Source organism: Melozone crissalis, unplaced genomic scaffold, assembly GCF_028551555.1.
Source record: "Melozone crissalis strain CALT ecotype California unplaced genomic scaffold, PUWL_Pcris_2 ptg000068l_1, whole genome shotgun sequence".
NCBI lineage: Eukaryota > Metazoa > Chordata > Aves > Passeriformes > Passerellidae > Melozone > Melozone crissalis.
The window spans coordinates 7,549,655-7,573,415 of NW_026535846.1; the positions used below are offsets into that span (position 1 = coordinate 7,549,655).

At 41.7% G+C, this 23,761-nt stretch overlaps 1 protein-coding gene across 1 annotated transcript; it reads right to left on the reverse strand.

The window, feature by feature from the left end:
* Window positions 1–594: 594 nt before the first annotated feature.
* Window positions 595–23,134, reverse strand: OGT (O-linked N-acetylglucosamine (GlcNAc) transferase). Its single transcript, XM_054289408.1, has 22 exons — window positions 22,983–23,134; window positions 19,235–19,385; window positions 18,109–18,352; window positions 16,517–16,585; window positions 13,409–13,525; window positions 12,006–12,085; window positions 10,605–10,800; window positions 10,182–10,322; window positions 9,896–9,996; window positions 9,550–9,703; window positions 9,344–9,445; window positions 8,985–9,164; window positions 8,085–8,243; window positions 7,378–7,467; window positions 6,532–6,657; window positions 5,966–6,136; window positions 5,740–5,856; window positions 5,493–5,660; window positions 3,406–3,558; window positions 2,520–2,772; window positions 2,197–2,320; window positions 595–1,650 (listed from the first exon to the last, which is right to left on the reverse strand). The coding sequence occupies exons 1-22, from the start codon at window positions 23,017–23,019 to the stop codon at window positions 1,476–1,478; spliced, it is 3,108 nt and encodes a 1,035-aa protein (XP_054145383.1). The 5' UTR covers window positions 23,020–23,134; the 3' UTR covers window positions 595–1,475.
* Window positions 23,135–23,761: the final 627 nt, after the last annotated feature.

Consider the following 23,761-nt stretch of genomic DNA (forward strand, 5'->3'; position numbering starts at 1 on the left):
CCTTACAACTTTCACAAAAGTTGTAGAGTTTTTGTTTCTGCAAATCATATGTACTTAGAGATGCATATATGTGTATGTATATGTATATAATTTAAATAGCTATATATTTAAGAACTCTCTATGGTAATGATTTAATACCAACACGTCAGGACACACGGGCTGAGGCGCTGTCTCCCCCGGTGCCCCTCACCTGCCGCTCCGCCAGCCCTGGCTGCCCGCGGCGCCTCTCTCGGGGCTCCCGCCGCCCGCGGCCGCTGCCCCGCTCGCTGCCCGCCGTGCCCCGGCGCCGCTGCCCGCGCGGTCCCGCCATTCTCGGTGCCGGGGCCTCGGGGCCGGCTCGGGCTCGGGCTCGGGCTCCGCCGCCGCTCCCGCCATGGCGCTCGAACGGCCCGCGCCCTTCCGGGGCACCGCGCATGCGCACACGGGCAGTGCCAGCCGCCCGCCCGCCCCGCGGCGCCGGCAGCGCGGAAATCCCGCTTATTCCTACCCAAAATAGCCATTGCGGCCCAAACCGCTGCTCAAAACGGTACACAACAGAAGAGTAAAGGCCAGCAAGATTTTTTTCTGACAGCACCACAAAACGTGACACACCGGTCAAATCAAACTGGCAAACCAAAGCTTTATTTTTTTTTTTTAAAGTCTTTGCTACAGTACCTAGGACTGCACCCCTATACATAATTAACAATCATTCCTGAAAGGTCTGTATTTGGCACCAGTTTGTGTTCACCTCAAACACCTGTGGGAAGGATTAATTTCAAATCAAATTTGGTTTTTTAACAGAATAGGAGCTGCCATCATGAAGCCAATTAGCTGAATTATTGGAGAAGCTTAAAAAACAAAACAAAACAAAAAAACAAAAGTCCTTATCTTAACCAACACATTACAGAGAGAGCTCCAAAACAGAGGTCAAACATTAAAAGGCTGATATAGGCTCAAGTGGTTTATAAAACCTATAAAAAAAGACTACACCAGCACATACGCCCTTTCAGTCCACGCAGTTTAGAAATTAACACAGGGAGCAACTCGCTAGCTGGAAATCTTGTCATGGGAGAACCACATATATACCAACAGGAGTACTCAAAATCAAATGTTAAAACGCTCCAATTCCCAATCCACGTAAAAGGAGAGAGGTTTGTAGGAAGATTAAATCAATCCATGATACCATAAACTGGTTGGGCAGTTCAAACTTCCCCCAGCAACCACTTTGTCACTCATACACACAGGCTCACATGTACACGGCTCAATCCCATTCAAATTCCTCATGGAATAAAAGGATCCCAGGCTCTATTGAGTCTTTCCCTATCATGCAAGAAATAAGTCTGGCTGTGCTTTAATCACCATCATGTATTACTTCAGCCACAGAGTACCAGGCAGATTAAGTAGAAATGCACAGTTTTTAGCTGATCATCTCTGCACAGGTGTTGGAGAGGCTCAGTTCCTGGAGAGTTTGGAGGGCAGGCCCAGTGTGTCTCTGTTCATGCAGACTCGCTGGCCTCCACGGCTTTGATCATGTGGTCGGGTTTGTTGCCCGCAGCGTAGTGATCCCACATCTGCAGGTACAGCCGCTCCAGGTCCATCGTGTACTGCTTCGTGTTGAACAGAGGGCTGGATATTCTCTGCTTCCACACTTTGCCACGGATTTTTTTCAGGCTACAAAAGAGAGTTAAAGCAGTCATGAGATGTTCCAGACAACACATCATACTGTCTACCTCTGAAACCTGCTGCTTTCAGCTAACCCAGAACTGTCTGTACAACTGTTTCACAAACACCTGCTCCCCCACCTCCACCAAATTCCTGTTCTATCTCCTCTCATTTCTGATACAGACCAGCAAAATTACTTCAAATCAGAAGAGCTGCAACATCAACTTGCTGCATTATCTGTAGGGCAGTAACACTTTATAGCATGATTTTAATTTGAAGTGACAAACTGCTTCATCTTCTATTTAAAAAGAATAAAACTGTATTGCACTTTTGCATATAAGCAGTTTCTTCAGAATTGTTACTCAATTGGGAGTGCTGTTAAGTTACCATAAAAGCAGAAGCTGACTTGACTGCAACACAAAACACCTCTAGACAAGGACTGCCCAGCTATTTTACATATAAAATATCAGGATTAAAACTACTGATGCCTCAGCACTGTGCCCAAATACTCTGCATTCTTGATGCTCCCACATTCCAGAGTCCAAGTTTGCTTACTATTCCAGGTCAGTTCCCAGTTTCACAGCAATATCCTCATACTCCTGTCTGCTTTTTGCAATGAGCTCAAGACAACCCAGGCAAGTGAGTTGTGAGGCAGCAACTCGTGAGGCAAGAGTCTCGCCTGAAGAAAAGAAAATAAAAGGCACATCAAAACCAACAAAAACAACCAGGAATGAGTTCATCAAGTAACTTCTCACACAGGAGCTAGGAACTACTTTCCTTCTGCCTCTACAAAAGGCACAGTTTGATGTGTTTGCTGTTACTAAAAAACTACTAATATTCCAAGCCATGTATTCAATGTAGGTTCCCTGCTGCATTACCTGGCATAGTGACCATGGGAGTCCCAGCCCAGAGCACATCCATGCCAGTTGTGTGCCCATTGCAAAGGGGAGTGTCCAGACAAACATCAGCCAACTGCCCTCTCCTCACATGCTCTTCTTTGGGGGCAACAGGCGAAAAGATGATTCGGTTTTGGGCAAGGCCCAAGTTTTGTGCGTACTGCTGGATATTGGGCTCTCCTACAGCTGGGAAACGTAGCAGCCACAGCACACTGTTGGGAACTCTTTTAAGGATCTGTAACAAAAATAAGAAGAAAATACAGGAAGTTCAGAGAAGAATATTTACTTTTCTAAAGAAGAAATTGCCACATACTAAAATGAAGTGGAAGGCACCATCATTCTTTGAGGCATAGAGCAGAAATTAAAGAGATCATCATTATGAATGAGATCACTGGGACTGCAATTCTGATGCCACTGAAAGAGACAGCAACTCTGAGCAACAGTGTACAGAGCAGTTCCTTAAGAGAGTAAGTACTGAACTTTATGATCTCATTTATACAATACACTGTAAGCTGGAACCTGATAAAAATGCCCTCCACTCACATTTATCAATGTACCAAAGGCCAAGGCCAGTTATAACTCATTTGCAAAGACTAAGGAAATCCAAAATTATTTCACAATGGAAAACCAGCATACTTAAGCTGTCCCAAACACAAATTTTCATTGCCTAGATACACAGATAGTAATTGGAAATACATCTAAAATCCTCTATATGCTACTAACACTAAGCCCTGTGACATGAGCACTGTAAGGATTCAAATGGCTCAAGGTCAATGTTTTCCACAGAGAAGTTCACTTGCATGAATGATAACTTGAACAGCTTTACCAGAGTCTGACCTTAGATTTCCTGCTGGATACAGATACTCACATTAGCCCACATCTGCAAGGTGGAAGGATCAATCTTATAGAGCTGATTGAAGTTACAGTACACAACAGCATCCTCTGGTAGGCCGTACTGAGAACGGGTAGTGACAATTATAGTCCGTGGAACTTCTTCACCAGTTGCTGCTTTGTTGTTTATCTAAAATAATAATAACAAAAGTATTGAAACACTGAAACTGCAGGAAACAAGACTATGCCCTGTGGAATTGTCCTGAGACACATTTGCTAGCATAACAAATTACTGTAAGCACATCTTTGGTTTTATGATACAAAACAAAATTGTCTACTTACCCACAGCAAGAATTTAACTGGTATGTGTACACGTTTGTGGATGCCACAATGTTGCAACCACCAAGGCAAAAAACACTGGGCATTTTCATGCCCTTCCTATATCTCCCTGAAATTCCAAGTAACTGGAATAATTGGAAAGAAGAATCATATAAAGAGGCATTACACATGGAATCCTATCCTCCTTAAGGTCACGTAATTTCCTTGAGACCAAAAATGAAATTAAAACTGAAAGACAGAATAAAAAGGTATTTAGAAAGCAAAGCTGGGGTTTGGTTTGTTTGGATTTTTGTGGTTTATTTTTGGGTGGGTTTTTTGTGTGTGCTTCTCTTTTTTAAGATAGAACACAGTAAGCACAGAACAGATAATCAATAGAGGCAGACTCATATGTAACTGATAGGACTGTAAGGAACCAGTTGACAAAGAAAATAATGAAAATGCTGAAAATAAGAAGAGTTAATGACAAACTTTTAAAAAGCCTTCACAAAGAATAGGAATATGCTAATAAAAAGGAGCAGAGGATGAAGTTGGAATAATCAAGTTACCATGCAAGAGTCTTGAGGATTAGTAAAATGGAAGCAGGATTTGTAATTAAATGACAAGCCATGATAGGATCAAAATCAGATAAAGAGACGGCAACACAGCTACTCAGAGCCTTTTTCCATATATTTATGTGTATTTTTACATACATAGGCATTAAAAATTTAGACAGTGGCATTGCAGCCAGCCACTGATGACACACTTGATGTGAATGACAATGACTCACTGTCACTGTTAGAAGATGCACAACAGAAGTTGGTAAATATGCTACTAATTCAGGTCACTGAGACCTCAAAAACACAGTGATCAGTTCTTGTTGACCTATGCCCAAAAGTAGCTGATCTCAGCACAAAGAAGTGCTATTATCAATGTCACTGAAAGACAGAAACCCTGTTTTAGAAGTGCACAGACAGAGGTGAGAGTCTTTCATCTCAGTGGTGGAGTGTTAAGACAAGAATTCTCTATGATTCTCAGATGACAACTTCAGAAAAATTGCTAACAGCCTTACTGACCAAGCTAAGAGAAACTATGCCCAACTCAAAGAAAAGTCTCAGTTGTGAAGAAAAGAATTCAAAAATAAACCAAGCTATGAAAATATGAACAGAGCAGTGGTAACAAAAGGTATCAAAGTGATGTAAAAGAGGTTCCTGAGGAACTGTACACTGAATAAAATTCACAAGATACCGAGTGATGCTAATGTCAGAATATGGCATTTCTAAAAGGAAAAAACTGTTCTGCAGTGGGAAAGTTAAATACCAGCAACTGTCACTAAAATCCCATGAACTGTGAAGCACTGAGAGGTGCTAATATAGTGTAAAATTCTGGAAGATGTAAGGAGATGAATAAATGTTGTTGAAATACAGTGGAATAACTCTGCCTCTATCCTATTACTCAGCCATATTTCTTCTAACAGAAAAACACAACTGACACTGAGTAACAGGTCACAAATCTTGGTAGGCTGCAGGCAATAAGGAAATCTTGCCTTCAAATTCAGAACAAGCAAATATCTTCTTTATGCAACAAGAAAGAATTTGTTTGGACTTTAGATACCTCTAGATACAATTCCTCTATCTTTGGGGGGGAAGATCATCTTCCAGTACATCTGTGGCTTATAATGAGCTTCCTTCAGTATGACAACTAAAGGAATCAACACGACAGAAAACACATTTGCTTGGAGGTTTTTCTTCATTGCTATGTTAAAACACACATATATAACATAAATACCAGTGTCCTGAAGTGCCTCACCTGAGTAGTTGCTAATCCATTACTGATGTTGAAGCCATTGATAGTAATCTGAATTTGCCCACGGTTTATCATCTCAATCACAGCCTCTGCAATGGTGTTCATAGGGATCACTGGCATGCTGAGGGCGGCATTGCCATCGGCGTTGTCACAGCTGTCAGGACACTTCATCTGAGATAAATCACACAGGGGTCAGAGGCAGTTCCACCTGCAGGCCCCAGGATTGCACACAAACAAGAGCAGCTCTCACCTTAACGATCTTGACATCAGGAAGGCTGTCCAGGAATGCCTTCAAGTCAATGCCATTCAAAACAATCCTGTTATCATAGATATGGCCATTGGACTTGAAATCAATGACTGCTTTTTTCTGTCAAAAGAAAAGATTTCAGGAAGTTACAAGACCCCTTGCCAATAATATACCAAGTGCCATTTCATAAAGACACCTATGGAAAACACCCACTTTACTTCCAACGTACCTTCAGATGGGGGAACATGTTGGCATGGTCTCCAATAAAGAAAGTGTTTGGCATGTAAGCTAATTTCTCTGAATACTGCTCAGCCACCTCAACTGGTGAAGTTTCTTTATCTGTGATGATATAATCCATGAACAATGCCCCACTGGTTCCAGGATATCCTAGCCACATTGCCTAAAAAACAAGATTCAGTTCCATGTGCATTGCAAAAAAAAGGCAGTTAAAAATCAATTTTAACTTACATTTGCCACATACAGGTTCAAGTTTCTTTTTCTGCTTTACTAACTGAAGATCAACCCCTAATTCTAAACTTTCCATACCAAGACAGTGAACAGCTCAAATATGCTCTAAAATTGATCTCTCAAGCAAATTTTCCCCACAATGTGCAGCGTGAAGCCAACCATCAGTGATTACAGCTTCTCTCACCTGAGACAACTCCTGTAGTCTAGAATGACTCTGATCAAGCTTCCTCTCATTCTCTTTCCATAGGCATTTTAGAAAATCCTTAGTCAAAAAATCTCCCCAAAAAACTCCTGACATTGATTCTGGCTTACTAAGAGTTTAGTTACCTGAATAGGTGCTGGTCTCAGGGCAAACAATTCATTTCGGGCTCCTTTGGTGTAGCCATTCATGTTAATGAGAATGTGAATCCCGTCCTGATGGATGCGGTCTGCTGCTTTTCCATTACATGGTATCTAAGAATAAATAAATAAATACATAATTTTTTGTTTTCAGTCTCCCAGCAATAAATGTGGTTAGTCATCAGTGTAACAATGGATAGATGCCAACTGCATAATTTAATTTGAGACTTAAATCTTGTTAATTCTGGTTTTACAGAAGTGTAAATCCTCAATGCAGCAGTAGAGCCGAGTAGCAATAAAACAAAAGCTAAAGGCCAGAAACTGAGGTTATAGAAACCAGAACACCCTCCCCCACACCCAGTCCTCTACAGCTAATTAGTAATTAAAGCTCACATAGGGCAAGTGACACGTTCACAAACTAAGGTAGTACAGAAAATCAAAATGAAGATCAAGAAAAAGCCAGTTAACTACACTACAGGGCTTTGCCTTGACTTCAAATCCTGGTCAGTTTTCACACTGAACCTAAGGCAAGCTTAAATGTATTTGCATTGTGACATCTTGACTCCTCCATGACATTTAAATATGACTTATCTTGAGACTTAATGTGAGAGTTATTAAATATTGATGTTACTTTTTAATAATCAGAGGTCACAAGATAACCACCACATCTGAAGTAGGGCATAATGCCAATACAACTACAAATTTCAAATTATTAAGACTAACATCAGCCTAATTCAAGAAATAATTGCAACTAAGAATCTCAAACCACAGATTCATCTCTTTATTTAGAAAAATTTAGGTTTGCTAGAAGGTCAATGCATAAAACAAGCTTACCTGAGATAAGTCAATGAAATGATTTGCTTCAGCCATCACTTTCACACGGAAGTTTGTCCCATCATCAGGACTCAGGGCATAACAGAACACCTAAAATAAGAGGCACCAAAAACTGAGTATCTATTACAACTTGTCCATAAAATAACTGTGCTATATTGTGATTTTAAATTACATCTAGTTTCACAGAAATCATAGTTTTTTACATAGCATTTACCAGTTGAGAAAGAAGCCAAGAAAGAGACATTGAGCCATTTTTTGACACATTTAAACCAGGCTTAGCTCTGTGCCAGAGAATGGCACTGCACCCTGCACAGACATATATCCAATCTTCTCATCAGTGCAAGGCAAAGTAACCTTAACAGACAGATCTGCATAAGAATTAGATGTCTAAGATGCCTTCAAGTCACCTCTGACTTTGTAATTAGTGAGAATCATAACTATGAATCAGGTTGAATAGACAAGCCAAGCCTCAGGGAAGCTTTTTAACAGTGACTGGTTCTCCCAAGTAGGAAACCACAAGTGTATCTGAAAACAGCACTTCATATTGGTAAAGGAGGATGATTTGGGCTGAAGAACTCATCAACCCATAAAAAAAAACAAGAAGCAAAAATTTGCTCTTTCCTGATTTAATTGCTTGCACCAAGGGAAAAAAAAGGTGCTACTTATAGGCATACTTAGAGCTTTAAGCATGCCATTTTTATTTTTACCTCGAATTTGTCTGGGTTATGCATGCCTGGAATTGACTGCATTAGGTGTGAGGTTGGATGGTTTCCAAAATCAGAGCTCACGTAGCCAATACGCAGTCGACCTTCACTGGCCTTCAAATCCTTGGGATGCTCATATGGTGGCTTGTGAAGAACATTAATCTGCCAAGAAAACACACAAGTGTTTAAAAACCCAGGAATTAAAATCTAAACAAAGGGACAAAACCTCCCTAGGAATTTGCAGAATTAACCTTATCCTACATTCAAGCAAGCAGTCATGGACATCTGCTGCTCCAAACCTGTGCTCTACGTATTCCACTGGAGCCAAGTGCAGTGCCCACACACTGTGTCACAAGATGTGATGTCTCTGCTCTCACACAAATACAGACACCACTAGCACATTTCTGCTTTTCTAACAGTTTCAGTATTCCACCCCAATTATTAAGTATCCTGATACCACACCATGATCCTCAGGAAGTTCTCAAACCACAAGTCACTGTTGACCAGAACAGCATTGCTGTAGGGCACCACAGTGTTTGTTCTGTTCTTTGCTCTCCATCTTGCCAAGGCATCAACTGGCAACCGCTATCTCTGACAGGATTATCAGGCTACTCAGACAAGTCACTGTGACAGAGTGTTATCTTCCATTAGTTAACTGGACCCTCCCACCAGCTGACAGCACATTTTCAATTATAATGGCAACCTGCACCAGTAGTCTGTCTCAAAACTCACAAGCACTAATAGCTATGAACATTACATCCCACCTCTTCACATGTCAGTGACTCAGAAAGCTTACAAAGGCTAATAATGACAAATCTGAGTATTAGATTTTGAGTAGGAACACACAAAGCCTCAAAGGACTTAAATCAATAACCAACAACTGGCCTGTACAGAGCTTCCTACCTTGTCCAAACAGAGATTTCCATGTCTCTCAGCAATTGCCTTCCTAAAACTGTGAGATAGGGGATACAGCATGCTGTGATGTGGGTGTACAGAAGGCAGTCTGTTTTTCTCCAGCTGATCAGCTACAATGCTAACGAGCTTCTTCATTCTTTCATCATAGTCTGTCCAGTCACAGACAATCTATAAAGAAGGAAAAACAAAGATTACGATGACAGCTTCCCCCAGCCTGTATCAGTTATTTCAGAGGTTGAGATTAATGTTTCTTCCAAAAACGGAAGTGAGAACTCCTGCAATTACTGTTAACGACTGTAAAATCTTCTGATTTAAAACTGAAGTCTTTCAAAGCCTCTCTTCCTCACCTGCAAACAGTGGGCCAAGTTGCAATATGCATCTGGGAAATCAGGTTTCAGTTTCAGAGCAGTACGGTAAGAGGCAATGGCTTCTGGTATATTCCCTGAATCCTGTGAAGATACAGAAATGAGTCAGCAGGTAAAAATATCCTCAGGGTAACTACTCACAGTGCCCCACCACACTCTTCTAAGAGTGAATCATTCCCATGTGCTACCTTGTGAATCGAGGCCAGGTTGCTGTGGGCATCAGCAAAAGCTGGGTTTATCTGAATGGCACGGGTGTAGCACTGCAGAGCTCCCTGAACATCCTGCATCTCCTTCAAAGTGTTTCCCATATTAGAATAAGCATCTGCAAATGTGGGGCTGATTCTGAAAAATAAACATAATATGTCATGAACAAGAAAAGCTCCTCCTCCAACAAGAAAACATGCTCATATCCAGACTTTTCCATTTGAAGAGCAACTATGGAAATTACAACACATTACTAAATCATCTTCTATACAAATCCAGGCACTTTCCCATTAGGAAAGGCTGGGACTCTTACAGGGAGTATCCATTTACCTAATAGCCTCTTTGTAATGCATCAGAGCTTCCTGTAACTTGCCCTGCTGTTGCAGAACGCTTGCTAAGTTCGAATGTGCTGCAGCAAACTCTGGAAACACCTGGAAGAAAAGAAGCTGACTCTGTCTCAAACACGACAAAACCACAGCAAAAACAGTTATGCATTTATTATTGTATATTCTTGTATTATTATTGTATATTCTTACTTTTTTTTTAGAGAAAGGGGAAGAAAACCTCTCATTCCCATGTAGAACCACCTCCCTCTCCCCCTCACACCCAACTGTACCTCAAGAGCTTTCCGATAAAGACGCACAGCTTCCTCAATATTGCCCTGCTCCCGCTTGATGTTTGCCAGATTGTTGAGTGAGTCTGCATGAGTGGGACAAAGTCGAAGGGCTGTGTTGTAGCATTCTTCTGCTTCTACCACCTTCAAAAAAGGGGCACTGTTAATATGTATTATTATTTATATTTATTTAATGTTATTTATTATTTGTAACACTACATTTATTGTAAAAGCACTGTTTATGAAAAGTCATCATACCATCACTTTTAAAAGGTTCAATATGGAGATTTCCTGAATTATTCTTCCTTTTAAGTGAGGTTAACATCCATCTTAACAACTTGCTCAACAACTTAACAAACTGGCGACAGCTGGTGCCTATTAAAAAAGCATTCACTGTAATTTTAAGCAGAAAGAAGTGCTCCTTACACTGCCTTTCTCCTTCAAGGCATTGGCCAAGTTGCAGTAGGCATCAGGGAAGTGGGGCTGCAGCTCAATGGCCCTCCTGTAGGTGTCTATGGCCAGGTCTATCAGGCCCTGCTCATAGTACACACAGGCAAGGTTGCCGTGCACAACTGCGTGATTCGGGCTCAGACTCAAGGCTCGCAGGTAAGCTGCCACAGCTCTGGAACAAAATACAGGAAAAAAGAGGTGAACAATCATCAAATAAAAAAGGTTAACAATCACCCAGAGAGCAGGAATTATTTACCTTGGTACAGTGTATACTGAACAACATTAGGTCTTCTGGAAAACAAGGAGAGCCTTCAGGTTCTTTTTTTAAACACTTGTCATTACTAGGAAAAAGCCCTCTTTTTCCTTACCCCATTTTTTGCCAGTTTATTATTCAATTTTAACAAGGTAAACAGTATCACATTACATCTTTATTCTCACCACTAACCTACCATTAGTTAGACTTAAATCATCACTTTGTTCAAAAGTGAAATATTTAATCATATGATCCTATAGCACTATATAAATGGCTGATGTATTTAAATCAAATTTTAGGAAAACGATATATTTGTAAGTAAATCTTTAAAAGATGATGCAAAATCTGAAATTATAGAAAAACATGCCTCTGTTTGGTCCTCTAATTCATGATGTAATCAGACATCACCGAGTCATTTAGACTGTGAGCAATGCAGATAATTAACCTGTTCCCTGCAAGCTTTTATTAAATCTGGGGCCACAAACCACAGCTATCAGAAATTAAAAACCAATTAACAGATGCAATATGCTACACTGCATATAAACAACACAGCCTGGATCTTTTCCCAGAAACAGAAGACTCACGTATCAGATTAGAGGTCTCAGAACAGGTTAGTTCAACAACACACCAACACTACTGCAACCCAAGGCAATAACATCAGGCAGACATGTCAGAAATACAGAATATTCAATCACATGTTTAGCTGAATTCCGGCATTCCAGTATGTCTCACATAGAAGGGAAATTTCTGAAGAGACACACTTGCAAATTATGTTCTGAATCACTTAATAAAAACAGAGAAATCTAGCATTTACGTCTTCCTTGTGCATCTTATTTTCACCCTCCTGAGCCCTAATTTCAAATCTATTTTCATCAGAAACTCTTGGTTTTGACAGTGCATTAAGTACAAGAAAGCAACATGAAAGAATACATATCACTGGAATTTTTTATTTTTATTTGAATAGACCAGTAGCCTGGTCTGTCTGCACTTCAAAGCCATTTGTTTGCTAAGCTTAGACTTGAAGTCTTTGCTACCCCTGCCCATAGACAATTTACAGAAGGAACACAATCTGTATCTTGATATATCTGACAAGCCACAGAGAGCAACAGTACTGATCTGCTTACCTGTCAAATATCCTTGCCTCCTTCAGAACATTTCCCAGATTGATATAAGCATCCAAAAAATTTGGGTCAAGTGTTACAGCCTGAAAATAGTTTTGAAGTAAAAGTTTTGAGCATTAAACACAAACATATTTTCTATGAAATTGCGTTGTTTGCTGCTTTTTAAAAATTTGATAAATATAATCTGTAAGTTTTTAAGACTTTATCAATAACCCAGTAAAGAAGGAAAGCATACAAACCAATCACAGAGCAAAGTTATTTATCTGTAGAAGTGAAGCATGTACTACCTTCAAATTTATTTGTTTGCTTACCTACTGAGTTGCAACTAATGCAGAATAAAGTATTAAGCATTTATTTCTCATTAGGCTGATCATACTTAACACTCCTGTCTACTAATGCTACGTTGTCTTTAGCTTGTTTTTAGAGAAGAAACCATAAAAAACCTTTATCTGTATCCTTTACCTACTGCAAAGTAAGACAGAATTTTAAAGCTTTACCAGTGCAGGAAAACAGGCTGTTCACAAGATCAAGGAAATAGCAAATACATCACATGTGCAGGGAAAATTGAGTAGCCATTTAACTAAAACATCTTTGCTCCCTTCAAAACTAATAAAATGCAAAAAATCACTTAAAACTGATGATGTTACAGAAGCTGCAGCATAAAGCTACATATGAGTATTTGACAAGCCTCACTCTTACAGTCTTACAGGAATTATTAATTCCATATTAAAATACTTCATCTATCATGGACTAGACACAGATTCAAAAAAAAATCTTGAGCAGCTAGACTTTTTTCTGTACATTTAAAGCCATGAGTTTCAGGAAAAAACTGTTGTCACATCTTAAATTCAGCTTTAGGGCACTCTAGAAACTTCAGAGATGAGGACAAAATTAATTACGATGCCAATTAGACACTAATTGGAAGGTCTCAGACAACTCTTAATGACACTAATCGAGGGAAATCTGAACAGTAGTGAAAAATAACCCTGGAGAAGAGGAATTAATGTGTCACTTAAAACTGTTCTTCTCAATTACTCAAAGGACAGTAATACCTGAAACAAAAATAATAGTGCAAAATGATTTAAGCACCAAGTTGATTCTTTCTCTCACACACAACACATGCAAAACATCATCATCAAATGAGATTTAAAAAAAAAAATTAGTCCAGGAAAGGGCTGAAGAACAATTTAATTAATTTTCTCATATTTGGCATGTGTGAAGGGCTAGGAGAGTTCTAAGTGTCTCTCTCTAGTACCATATAGGCAGTTTAAAACACCAGCAAGTTTAAAAAAACAATTAACAGGATCATATAAAGTTCTCCACTACCAAAATATTTATCACCTGCAAGCACACAACGGCACGTACATTTAAATCTAGCAGTGAAGCTGACTCCCTTAAGTAGTTACCTTTTCAAAGTGATGAATTGCAAGCCAAATTTCTCCTTGGGCATTGAAAACACAGCCAAGATTACTCCAAGCCACTGCAAAGTTTGGTTGAGTCTCAATTGCTTTTAAGTAACACGCCTTGGAATAGTTAAAGAAGAGAGATACAAGGGAAGGGGAATATTTGTAAAAAGAAAAAAATGAGAAAAAATAATTGTTAGTATGCCTTCTCTAACCAGCCAAAAGTGACCCTGCAGTATAGGCTAGCTTGCGCCAAAACTAATGCGCTGCAAACTGTTGTTGATCCTGCGCCAGCGCAAACCAAAACCCAGGTGCAAGCCCACCATTTTTCAGTTATGCTGGCAATAAATTAACATTCCTTCAGACACTAGATTGGCACAAAAATCATCTTAGAAACAATTCAAGTAGCTCACCAGAAGATCTGCTGCCTTTAAGTGCATAAAAATAAAAAAATTACCGTGTAAAAACAACTTTACTCTGAAATAAAATTTTCAAATATTCTAAATCTGATAGAAATTAGTTTAAAAAAAATCAAAAAGAAAAAAAAAACTACTGAAAAAGATAAAGTTTAAAGTGTGCTTGTCAAATGCGATGACACACCCCAGCCACATCTTGTTCCCCAGTTTCTTCAAATACAATTCAACCTCTCCTGCAGCTTCAAAACCTCAAATGACAGGATTGCATGAAGGTTTAGGTCCCTGTAATGCAAGCGCAAGAAATCGCTGCGCATCCTACCCAGCACGGCGCCACGCTATCGCTGCGAACTGCTTGGCTCTAGTGATTGCCCCAAGGTGCAGTGAACAGCCAACCAGAATCATTAATCTACCAGACAGGCCCACACAAAACTCGCATGTTAAATTTGACGTCTGGACTCTGGAAATGCGTTACAAGCCAATTTTTGTTCAAAAGGCTGCAGCCTGGAGCTCGGGCAGTCGCCCGATCAGAGATTAATCATCGAGTCAACCGTTCACGGGGGCTTGAATCGCACGCAATGCGCGTTACCGCTGCGCAGCCTTTGCGCTACTGCAGGATCACAGCGCATCATCAGAAGAGCAGAACGCTGCAATCCAAACAAAGAAGAAAAAAGGAAAAAAATGAACAACCGGAAGAGTTAGAAGCTTTTACTATTAACTATCTCCAATTATTTCTTTAAAAAATATTTTAATTTACTTTTACTTTATTTCTTTGAAAGAATTTGTGGCTAATAGTATAAAATATTCTTACATTACTTGCTTGTAATTAAATATTTTAAGCTGTTTCTGAAGCCACAAGACAGAAGATTCAGGCATGGAGGCAAATGGTTTTGCTGTGGCAGTTACAAACCCGTTACCATATTTCTCATCATGTGACTTTTCGGTGCGTTCCTTGCTGGAAGAGGAGGAGGAGGTGTGTGTCTGCCCTAGATCCAGGCCTCGAGCTCCCTTCAGCGAGGCACCTTACGCATGGAATAGGAGGTTTCACCCACCTGAAACCTTCTAAATACAATATCAGTGGTGAAAAACCAAAAACAAGAGAGAAAATAAAACAAGATCATTAGTAAGAGTTCAACAAAGCAATTGCATTTTTTTGGATATGTCTTAACACATGGGAATGAGGATAATCTGTCTGTAACAAGGGAGACATGCAGAAGGGAGAGGGTTAATCGGGCAATTGCATACAGCAGGGACTTTTTTTTTTTGGAAGAAAGGCTCTGAAACATCTACAAAGAAATTAAATTTTAGTTCAAACTGTAAGGAATCTGCTGGCTTGATCTTTCAAATGGACTGATAACCAAAGAAACACATTGCAATTTACTCGAGATGTTTTTCCTCGTTTATTAAGTTCTCACAAAACGGAATAACACTTTCAAACTAGGTGTCTCCAGAGCTCTGAAACAAAGAAGTCAGCAACCTAAGGCAGGCGCAGTGTCTTGGCCTATACCAGTCACACTAAAGCTGCAGTGAAGTGCAATTCATGTTAGCTGTCCGCTTGGTGGGCTGAGAACCAAGTGTCTCAAAGACCGTTCAATTCCGAATGCCGCTACACAATTGTTTTCAACCTGGATCCGACCAAATCGATCAGGCTGCTCTAGGGTGGTACACGCATCCAAGTTGTTTGTGAGAAATAAAGCAATATTGAATTTTGATCCTGCTGTCCCCGTTACCCCACAAAGATGCCCACCCTCCCCAGCTGGTGCTGCAGCCAAACAGACAGCTACGCTGTTCATACACTCCACTTTGAGCATGCGCGTGGGGCTTGGAGCGACAGCCGTGGAGCCCAGAGCGGCTCTGCTTGCTCCACACTCCTCACCCCGGCAGCGCGGACGCGTAAGGTGGCTTGTAACAAGACAATTTCTTTCTGCAATCCGAATTTTAACGTGCCAAGAATTTGAAACTCATCTTGGTGTTCGAATTGTCGGTTTAGGAAACGCACGACTGCTAGAAGCCACCTTTCCACTACAGCAAGTTTTCTTTTGATCAGTTCATTTACCAAACAAACCAGCTTTGTCCTTCCGATTTCTTTATTTTGGGGGAGGGGAGAGGGAAGACATGAAGAAAAGATACTGGGGATGGGGGTGGGAGGGTGGTGTGTGTCGCATACTGCAGCTATTATTTACTAGCCTTTCTTCCACTATCAAGGGAAGGGAAAAGTTAAAAGAATAAAAATCTTTAAAAGCCAATATTACAAGGTAACATTTGGAAAGTTTCTTCTCCACTTACAAGCCACAAAGGACTTTAGAAGAGCAGCCTTTTCAATAGCACCTGCATCGTACAGGGATCTCGAGCTAACCACAGGCTCTCTGCTTGGCAGCAGCAGGCAAGCCTCAGATCTGAAGGATTGTTACTTATTTCCAGATGAAAGCATGATGGAGCCCCTGCCCAATACTTCAGAATGGTATCAGATAGTCTAGTTCAGCAGCAAGGCTTGGTAACTTTCCATTTCTTGACTTAAACCAACTTTTTAAACATGGACATGCCATATCTTGCCCTGCAACTACTCTGGGGTGTTTCAGTGCCTTCAGTTTTCAGAAGTTTCTCGGACTGTCTGTTGATCAACGCAGATTTGAAGACTTGGTGCAAAGTTCAAGTTTTCAAAACACTGATGTTTACATGTATTCTACCCAACACCTACCTTGGCTTCTTCCAAGCGACCCAGGGCTTTGAGCAGGTTCCCCAGGTCACTACGAACACAGTACAAGTCCTGAAAAATCAACATCACACCATCAGCTTCAGGACTTCACATTCCCCACAGGTCTTCACAGAGAACTTGCAAGGAACAACCCAGTCCTCTAAAGCTTAATTTAGATTCTTAATAAATACATCACAAATGGAAATTATTTTTCTTGACCGAAGATTACAAACAACAGATAATCTGAGCAAATTTAGTACTGTAAAGAATTAAAAAGAAGCAGTATTTCATACAATTCCTATTATACAGAAATAAAAAACTGAAAATAAATGCCCCCCCAGCACCTTAAGTCCTTTTGCCACATGTAAGCATTTCAAGCCCTTTTTTTTTTAAACCACAATGCCAAACCTGTACTCCTAAGATACACCATTGCCATTATGGCTTTTAAATAAGATATGTAAAGTGATTTTGCTGCCTGTATTCCTAAAGAAGTTTTCCTCCCTGTTTTGCCCACTAATCCATCCTTTTCCAATAGCTTTACCCCATGTTCTTGTTGTTTCATTTGTTTGAAATGAAAGCACAATCTGCAACAGCATTATCCAGCAGTAAAGACCAGAGAGAATGTAGACATTTTGTCAACACTAATGAAAGGATTTACTAACCTAAACAAAACTCAACTCCTGCAAAAAACCCCACCATCTCACATTATTCTAACCAGTGCATCCACTAGTCACACCACTTGGCATGTTAAGATAGACAAGTTCACACTGGCTTAAGAACACAGAGAAATAAGGTTCAATAAGTCTCTTGTTGGACTGGGTTTGCTTTTCCTACAGAAAATGGATTTATGGACATGGGACAAATGGTGCACTTGAAGTATTTTTTATCAAAATGTTTGACCAAATAGCAAGCAAATACCCTTATCACACTGAGCAATACTATACAAATTTAATGAACATGATGCAAAATAAACAGAAGACAGCAGTCTGCTTACTAAAAATGTCAATTTGAAACAATTACAACCAAAAATCCATACACCAGATCAATCTTATAGGAGTCACTCACAGACAGTCAGTTTCAGCCTGTAAAACCTAAATGATGCTCCAGTAAACCAGCCCACAATGGAAATCTAACTCGGTATACAGCAGAAATTTACCAAGGCAACAGTCATCGCCATCAAATTTCTGACTTTGTGATAAAGCAATACCTGGTGATTTTCCAAGATCTCACATTCAAGTCTAAGCATCAATTCTCTGTCTGTAGTACTATCTTAAAGCACATAAAGCTAAATATGGGGGCATTCACTGAAGCTTCTGCCTTCAGAAGAGAGAAACCAAACCTTGCTTACCTTTTATCTAAAAAGTTAAGTATGTTCCATATAGAGAAAAGCAACCAACCAGCAGCCCCTACTGCAATACACATTTTATTGTGGCAAAAGCCTCTCAAAGATCCTTAAAAATAGTATTAACTGCTTAATTAAGTTTATGGTATACAAGTTGGAAGAGTTACCTATTGTTCATGCTTTGAAAGCTGCTACTTTTGTGTCTTAAGGCAGTAATAAAGAATGGACTTTCATAAAATAAAGCATTACTTACAGGATTGTACTGAAGGGCAGACACATATGCCTGTACTGCTCCTTCCATATCCCCTGCAGCTACGAGTGCAGCAGCCAAATTAATATATCCATCAATGAAATCAGGTTTGAGGCGCAGTGCATGTCTGTAATGCTCAATGGCTTCCTGCAGCTGTCCACGCTCCTTGTACACATTGCCTAGGTTTGAATAGGCTTCAGCCAGCAGTGGGTTCTGTTTGATTGCCAAAGTGCTGAAGTGAGCAGACCTGGAGAAAGCAGACCAGTCAGCAAATAAAAAACCATGACCCAAAACCAAACCAAAACCACCCAAACAAACCCACCCTTGACATTCAGTGTTTGTCTGTTTATCTAGTCACTCCAGTGAACATTCATGCTTAGGTGAGCCAAACACAGAGCCAACAAATCTGGACTTACAGAGCTGTCCTGTATCTTTATCCTCCCACTTAAAACTCTGATTGCCCTGGTTCCCGTTTTAGGTTGTACTGAACAAAGACAGCTCTCATTTAGTCAGAAGGGTTCAAGTTGCCTCACTAAACCTGAGCCCAATACATTTGGAAAAAAACTACAGGAATCCCTCTTCCAACATCTGTATGCCTTAGGCAATGTTCTACTTGATATTCTTTTCAAGCAGCAGGACATGACTAACATGTAAAATTCTGTTGTATACCCACTCACTCCATTTTCCCATGTCTGAACTACTATGACTTCAATCAGAAGACTATATAAAACAAATCTAAGTCAAAAGTTCTTAGTTGCTTCACCAGCAAACATGAGTTTACAGCTAGAACAAGTGAAATTCAAAATGCTAGAGGCACAGAGAGCAAGATCAGGAACAGGCAAGCAGAAAGCACAAAGAAACAACTTTCAGATCCCAGAACTCCTTTAACTAAACATGTTGTTGTGCAGGAAACAGTTTTACAATTTAAAGAAAAAACCCCAAACCCTTAGACTGTAGGTGGAATGAACATTACAGAAGTAAATCCTGCCAGCACACACCAATGTGGCTGATGTTCCAATGTTAATTAATATGTTCAATAGCAAAATAACACACCAACAATGGCAAGGCCTCCTGTCTGTTGTAAAGCTGATGAGTCCAAGCAAAACTGCAGAGGGAAGAAGCAGCCTACCTGTCCAGTCGGCGGCACTGGAAGTGAATGGATGACAGCAACAAAAGCACCCCAGTGTTATCAGGCTCCTGCCTCCAGAGCTGCATGCAGTGCCTCTCTGCTGCCTCAAAGTCTCCTGCCTGATACTCACGATGAGCCAACTCCGCTAACCCTTGGAAGGAAAGCATACGTTTCGTTGGTTCTGGAGAGTCACCAAAACATTTAAAGGGGGAAAACAAAAAGTTAGATGATGGGAACAAAACAAAACCAAAACAAAACCAAAACAAAACAATGAAAAAAAAATGTACACAACTAATGGATAAAAATGTTTGAAATGATATGGAACACTACAGCAGGTGACAGTTGGGATTCTAAGATCTTATCTGTACCAGACCTTGACTCTATCAGCTAATAATAACAAAAATGCAGACTGTAACGACTGTGAATATTTGCAATTTAATCATTTCCATTATTCTGAAAGAGACTCCTGTCATTATATGATATTTTAGTTCCTAACACTGGAAGTGCTGCTAACAGAACAATGACTCTCCTCACTCCTCCCCACGACTGAAAATCCTATGCTTTGCTAAGTAAAAAAAGTTCTAACAATTTAATAGGGAAATGAAGGACAGGAGACAAAGACTTTAATAAAGGACTTGAACAAAATAAAGTTTTGCTGTGCAAGTAGTGAAAATTCTTAAAAAAAAATAAGGCAAAAAAGCACAATGAGTAACATTCATTGAATCCTGCATACTCCTATATTTCCTCTGAGTCAAAATCCTTTCAGAGAACAAAAACGGTCGTGGAACAACAATATCTGATGAAAGACAAACACACACTTCAATGATTATGCAACTGGCCTACAGGAGGAACCATTAAACAGACAGGGTACAGGAAAGCAGTTACTGCTCCTGGAGGCTTAGCTGGAACAGGAGTGACAGAATAGTTTTAGTATTTAATACCCAACTGCGGAGAATGAAATACTTAAATGAAACACCACCTGTTTTAGGCAAAACAACCAGAAGTGAGAGAAGTAAAATTTCTTACAAATAAGCAAGTGCAACTTGGATAAAACCCACAACCATTCATTGTAGAAAGAAGTGCTGGCCTTCAAATTCTGCCTTTATACCAACAACTCTTACTATTAAAATGTTTGATTACTGCAAGTATCTCATCTTTCCTCCTGTACTCTGCAGCCCCTCCATTCCATTCATTACACATTTCCCACCTCATCCTATAGCTTTAAAATTTGGAATCTAAATGAAACAGATAAACCTTTCCTAATACAAGAAAGCACCTCAATAGCTGAGCCTACATTTTTGTAGTGAGGTAGTACAAAAGTTCATGCTTTTGTGAGAACTTTAAAGACAGCCAAAATAATCATAAAGAGATTAGGTACAGATTTACTACCCAGTGTTTATTTTATGAAATTGGGATTGATGCAATTTAAATTACTTTCATATTTGGGGTTTTAGCACCAGTAGGTTTTAATATAAGGCTGCAAGTCCTGTATAAGTACAGTAGTTTTTCCAGATACTGTACAGTCTCCGTCAGCGCTATAAACTGTTTCACAGTAAATTGGAACTACCACTGCCACTCTCTTTTTCAGATAATTCACAAATTAGTAACCAAGTTTCCTTAACCAGATTAGATTCCTGTTTTTCAAACCCTAAGAGCAAAGTGGACTTCACGATCTGATTAAACCGACTGGCAAAGATAAAAAGGTACAACCTTTATTCAACATGAGAAAGTTGAACTCTGGTTGAAAACCACAGCACTAATAAATGGTGCTGACAGCAATACTGGAGCACCTGCAGACTGTTCCTCACTCGGCCCTGTGCTGTTAACAGGTTCTGCCCTTCTGGCATTTTCAGCTTCCGCTGATGGCACAGAGAAACCAGACAGAGGAAGAGCACGGCTCGTGTACTCAATTTCCTCTGCAAGTACATTTAAATTGTTTCAGTAAATTTTAAAGCGGAAAAAAAAGCAAAAAATACCCCAAAACATAACAACCGAAGTTTACACTTCAAGGCTTATGACGGCAGGGAAAGAGGCTTTCAGTCACTATTTCAAGGCTACATTTTGCCTACTTAGAGCAAGAAGTCAAACTGAAGTTGTAACTTCCAGGCCAAAAGAGCAGGCGGTGCAGAGTTAATACCTGGGAATGAGAACTACTAACAAAAGCAACAAAAGAAGAAACACTGACACTTTCTTTCATTCATCAAGTGTCTCTGTTTACAAAACAAGCCACCCTCTGTCTCCAGAGAAAAGGCAAACAGTGTAAAATTGCCAGTCATTTACCTCCAAGCATTTATTTTACAAACGATTGTGCAGAAGTTCACTGAAAAGCAGGAAGTGGACAGCCACATCAGGAAGCCCAGAATGAGTGAAACTTTTTAATACAAACTTGGCTGGAAGTTATGCAGCGCAAAATATCCGTAAGACAGCCCATGAATGGATGCTCACTGAATCAATTTGTAAAGAAAATAACTGCAGCGAGGAGTCACAGCCAGGAAAAGCCCTTTTCGTGTCTTGCATAAATTAATTTCTGTACCTCGGCTAATTTGTGCTGCATGCTTCGACTATGACCTTGGAAAAGTCTAGTACAGTGCTGTGACAATGACCTTCCCCGAGGCTTCCAGACAATACGGGCGAAACAAAAAGCTGCACAGAAGCATCAGAAAGGCGCCCAAGGCCATTTTCTCCCGACAAATGCCATCCTAAGCACTTGCAACACACTCATGCTCAACCTTCCGCTCGGACACCACCTAGTTCCAGGCAGAAGCGGTGGTTACCCCCAGCTGGGAGGTGCTGGATAGCACAGGATTCCTCCCAGCGTGCACGTGGCTCGTTTTACCCGCAGGGATCCAGGCTACAAGAGGATGCTGCAGCCTCGCTGACCACACACACAGTTCTAGCTGAGAAAGTACCAAACACCGTGCTGCAGCACATTTCTGTATCATTACCGATTCTCTTTAGACCTCTATCTCTGTACTCCTATCCCGTCTCTTTCTCCAAAAATTCTCCTTTTCCTTCCGCTTTTCCCAAGCATCATTTCAGCTCTTCCTGCCCCTCTGGTTACAGAAATCCCCAAATTCTGGGGCATAAAGCTGTGCTCTCCTTTCATCCTTTCAGTAAGCACAAGACTTCTTTCTCTTGCTCTACAGAGAAAGTCACATTTCTCCTCCATTCCTCAAGTTCCTAAATTTAGGGCAGGATCTTTCCTTGATACAACACGCTATCTTACAGTTCAGAAAAGCGCTGTAGTGTCCGGCTATGCCACAGAATCACAGAACGGTTTGGGCTGGAACGGACCTTAAAGACAATCTCGTTCCAATTCCACTGCCATGGGCAGGGACACCTTCCATTCGACCAGGCTGCTGCAAAAAAACTCCTGTCTCAGTGCAGCGAGCGATTCTGGGCAAAGCAACACACATTTTGGGTCAGGCTTTTCGCTTACTTCGCCCTCTAACGCAGTCACCTGATAGTCTGATAAATATAGCAGCGAGCCCGCCGCACTCACACCTCCCCGGCAGCGGCCCGGGGCTGCCCACGGGCAGCGCCCACCGGAGCGCGCCCAGCACCGCGCTCGGGCCCGGGGCGCCCGGAGCCCCACAAAGGCGGCGGGGGCACCCCCGCCCTGCCGCGTCTGGAAACTTCCGCCGGGCGCGGGCCCGGCCAGCGAGCAGCGGCCCCGGGGGCGAGGGCACGGCCCGGCCCCCGCTGTCCCCGGCCAGCCCATCCCCGGGGGCGCCGCAGCGCACGGTACCTGTGCTGTCCGCCACGTTCCCCACGGAGGTCGCCATCGGGACGGGGGCCGGGGAGGCTGTGGCGGCGACGGCAGAAGGTGCGCTCGGGCCGGGCCAGGCCGAGCTGCCCGCGGTCGCGGCGCGCTGAGGCGGCGCTCCCGAAATGGCGGCGGCGGCGGTACCGAATGGCCGCGGCCGGAACTATCTCCGCGGAAAAGAGTCCGGGCGGCGCCGGGCGGCGCTGCCACACGGCGGGCGGAGGGACCTGCTGGAATCAGCGCGTTATCAGAACAAAGTTATCCTTCCGCGCGCAGCGCTGCGCCAAAGGCGGCGGGATTGCGCATGCGCCGCCACCTCCTGGTACCCCCGCACGTGGCTCCGCGGAACCGCCGCTCACCGGGACAGCGGAGCTCAGTCACGGGACAGAGGAACTCAGCGGCACAGCGGAGGAGCTCGGACACCGGAGCTCAGATAACGGGACAGAAGAGCTCAGTCACGGGCCAGAGGAGCTCAAACAGCGGAGCTCAGTTACCGGGACAGCGGAGCTCACTGGGACACCACAGCTCACCGAGACAGTGCAGCTCAGTCACAGTGACAGCAGAGCTCAGCAACCGGGACACCGGAGCTCAGCGTGTACCCGCACAGAGAAACAGCAGCAAAGGCGCCTGTGTTCCCGTTCCTGCTGTATTTCCATGAGTGCTCTCAGCCAGGACTCCATGCGGAACCCCGGGGTCTGCAGCAGCTTCCCCAGGGCACTGACAATTAGCAGTGTCCGGTGAACCCTGAGCCTTCCTAAAGG

What these genes read in the sequence shown, in the direction of transcription:
- OGT (XM_054289408.1), bottom strand. Translation starts at nt 23,019, where the DNA reads ATGGCGACCTCCGTGGGGAACGTGGCGGACAGCACAG. An exon ending in CTGCCCTTCAGTACAATCCT is followed by an intron (nt 16,586 to 18,108) that starts GTAAGTAATGCT and finishes TTGATTTTTCAG; the next exon opens with GACTTGTACTGTGTTCGTAG. An exon ending in ACTTGGCCCACTGTTTGCAG is followed by an intron (nt 9,165 to 9,343) that starts GTGAGGAAGAGA and finishes CCTTCTTTATAG; the next exon opens with ATTGTCTGTGACTGGACAGA.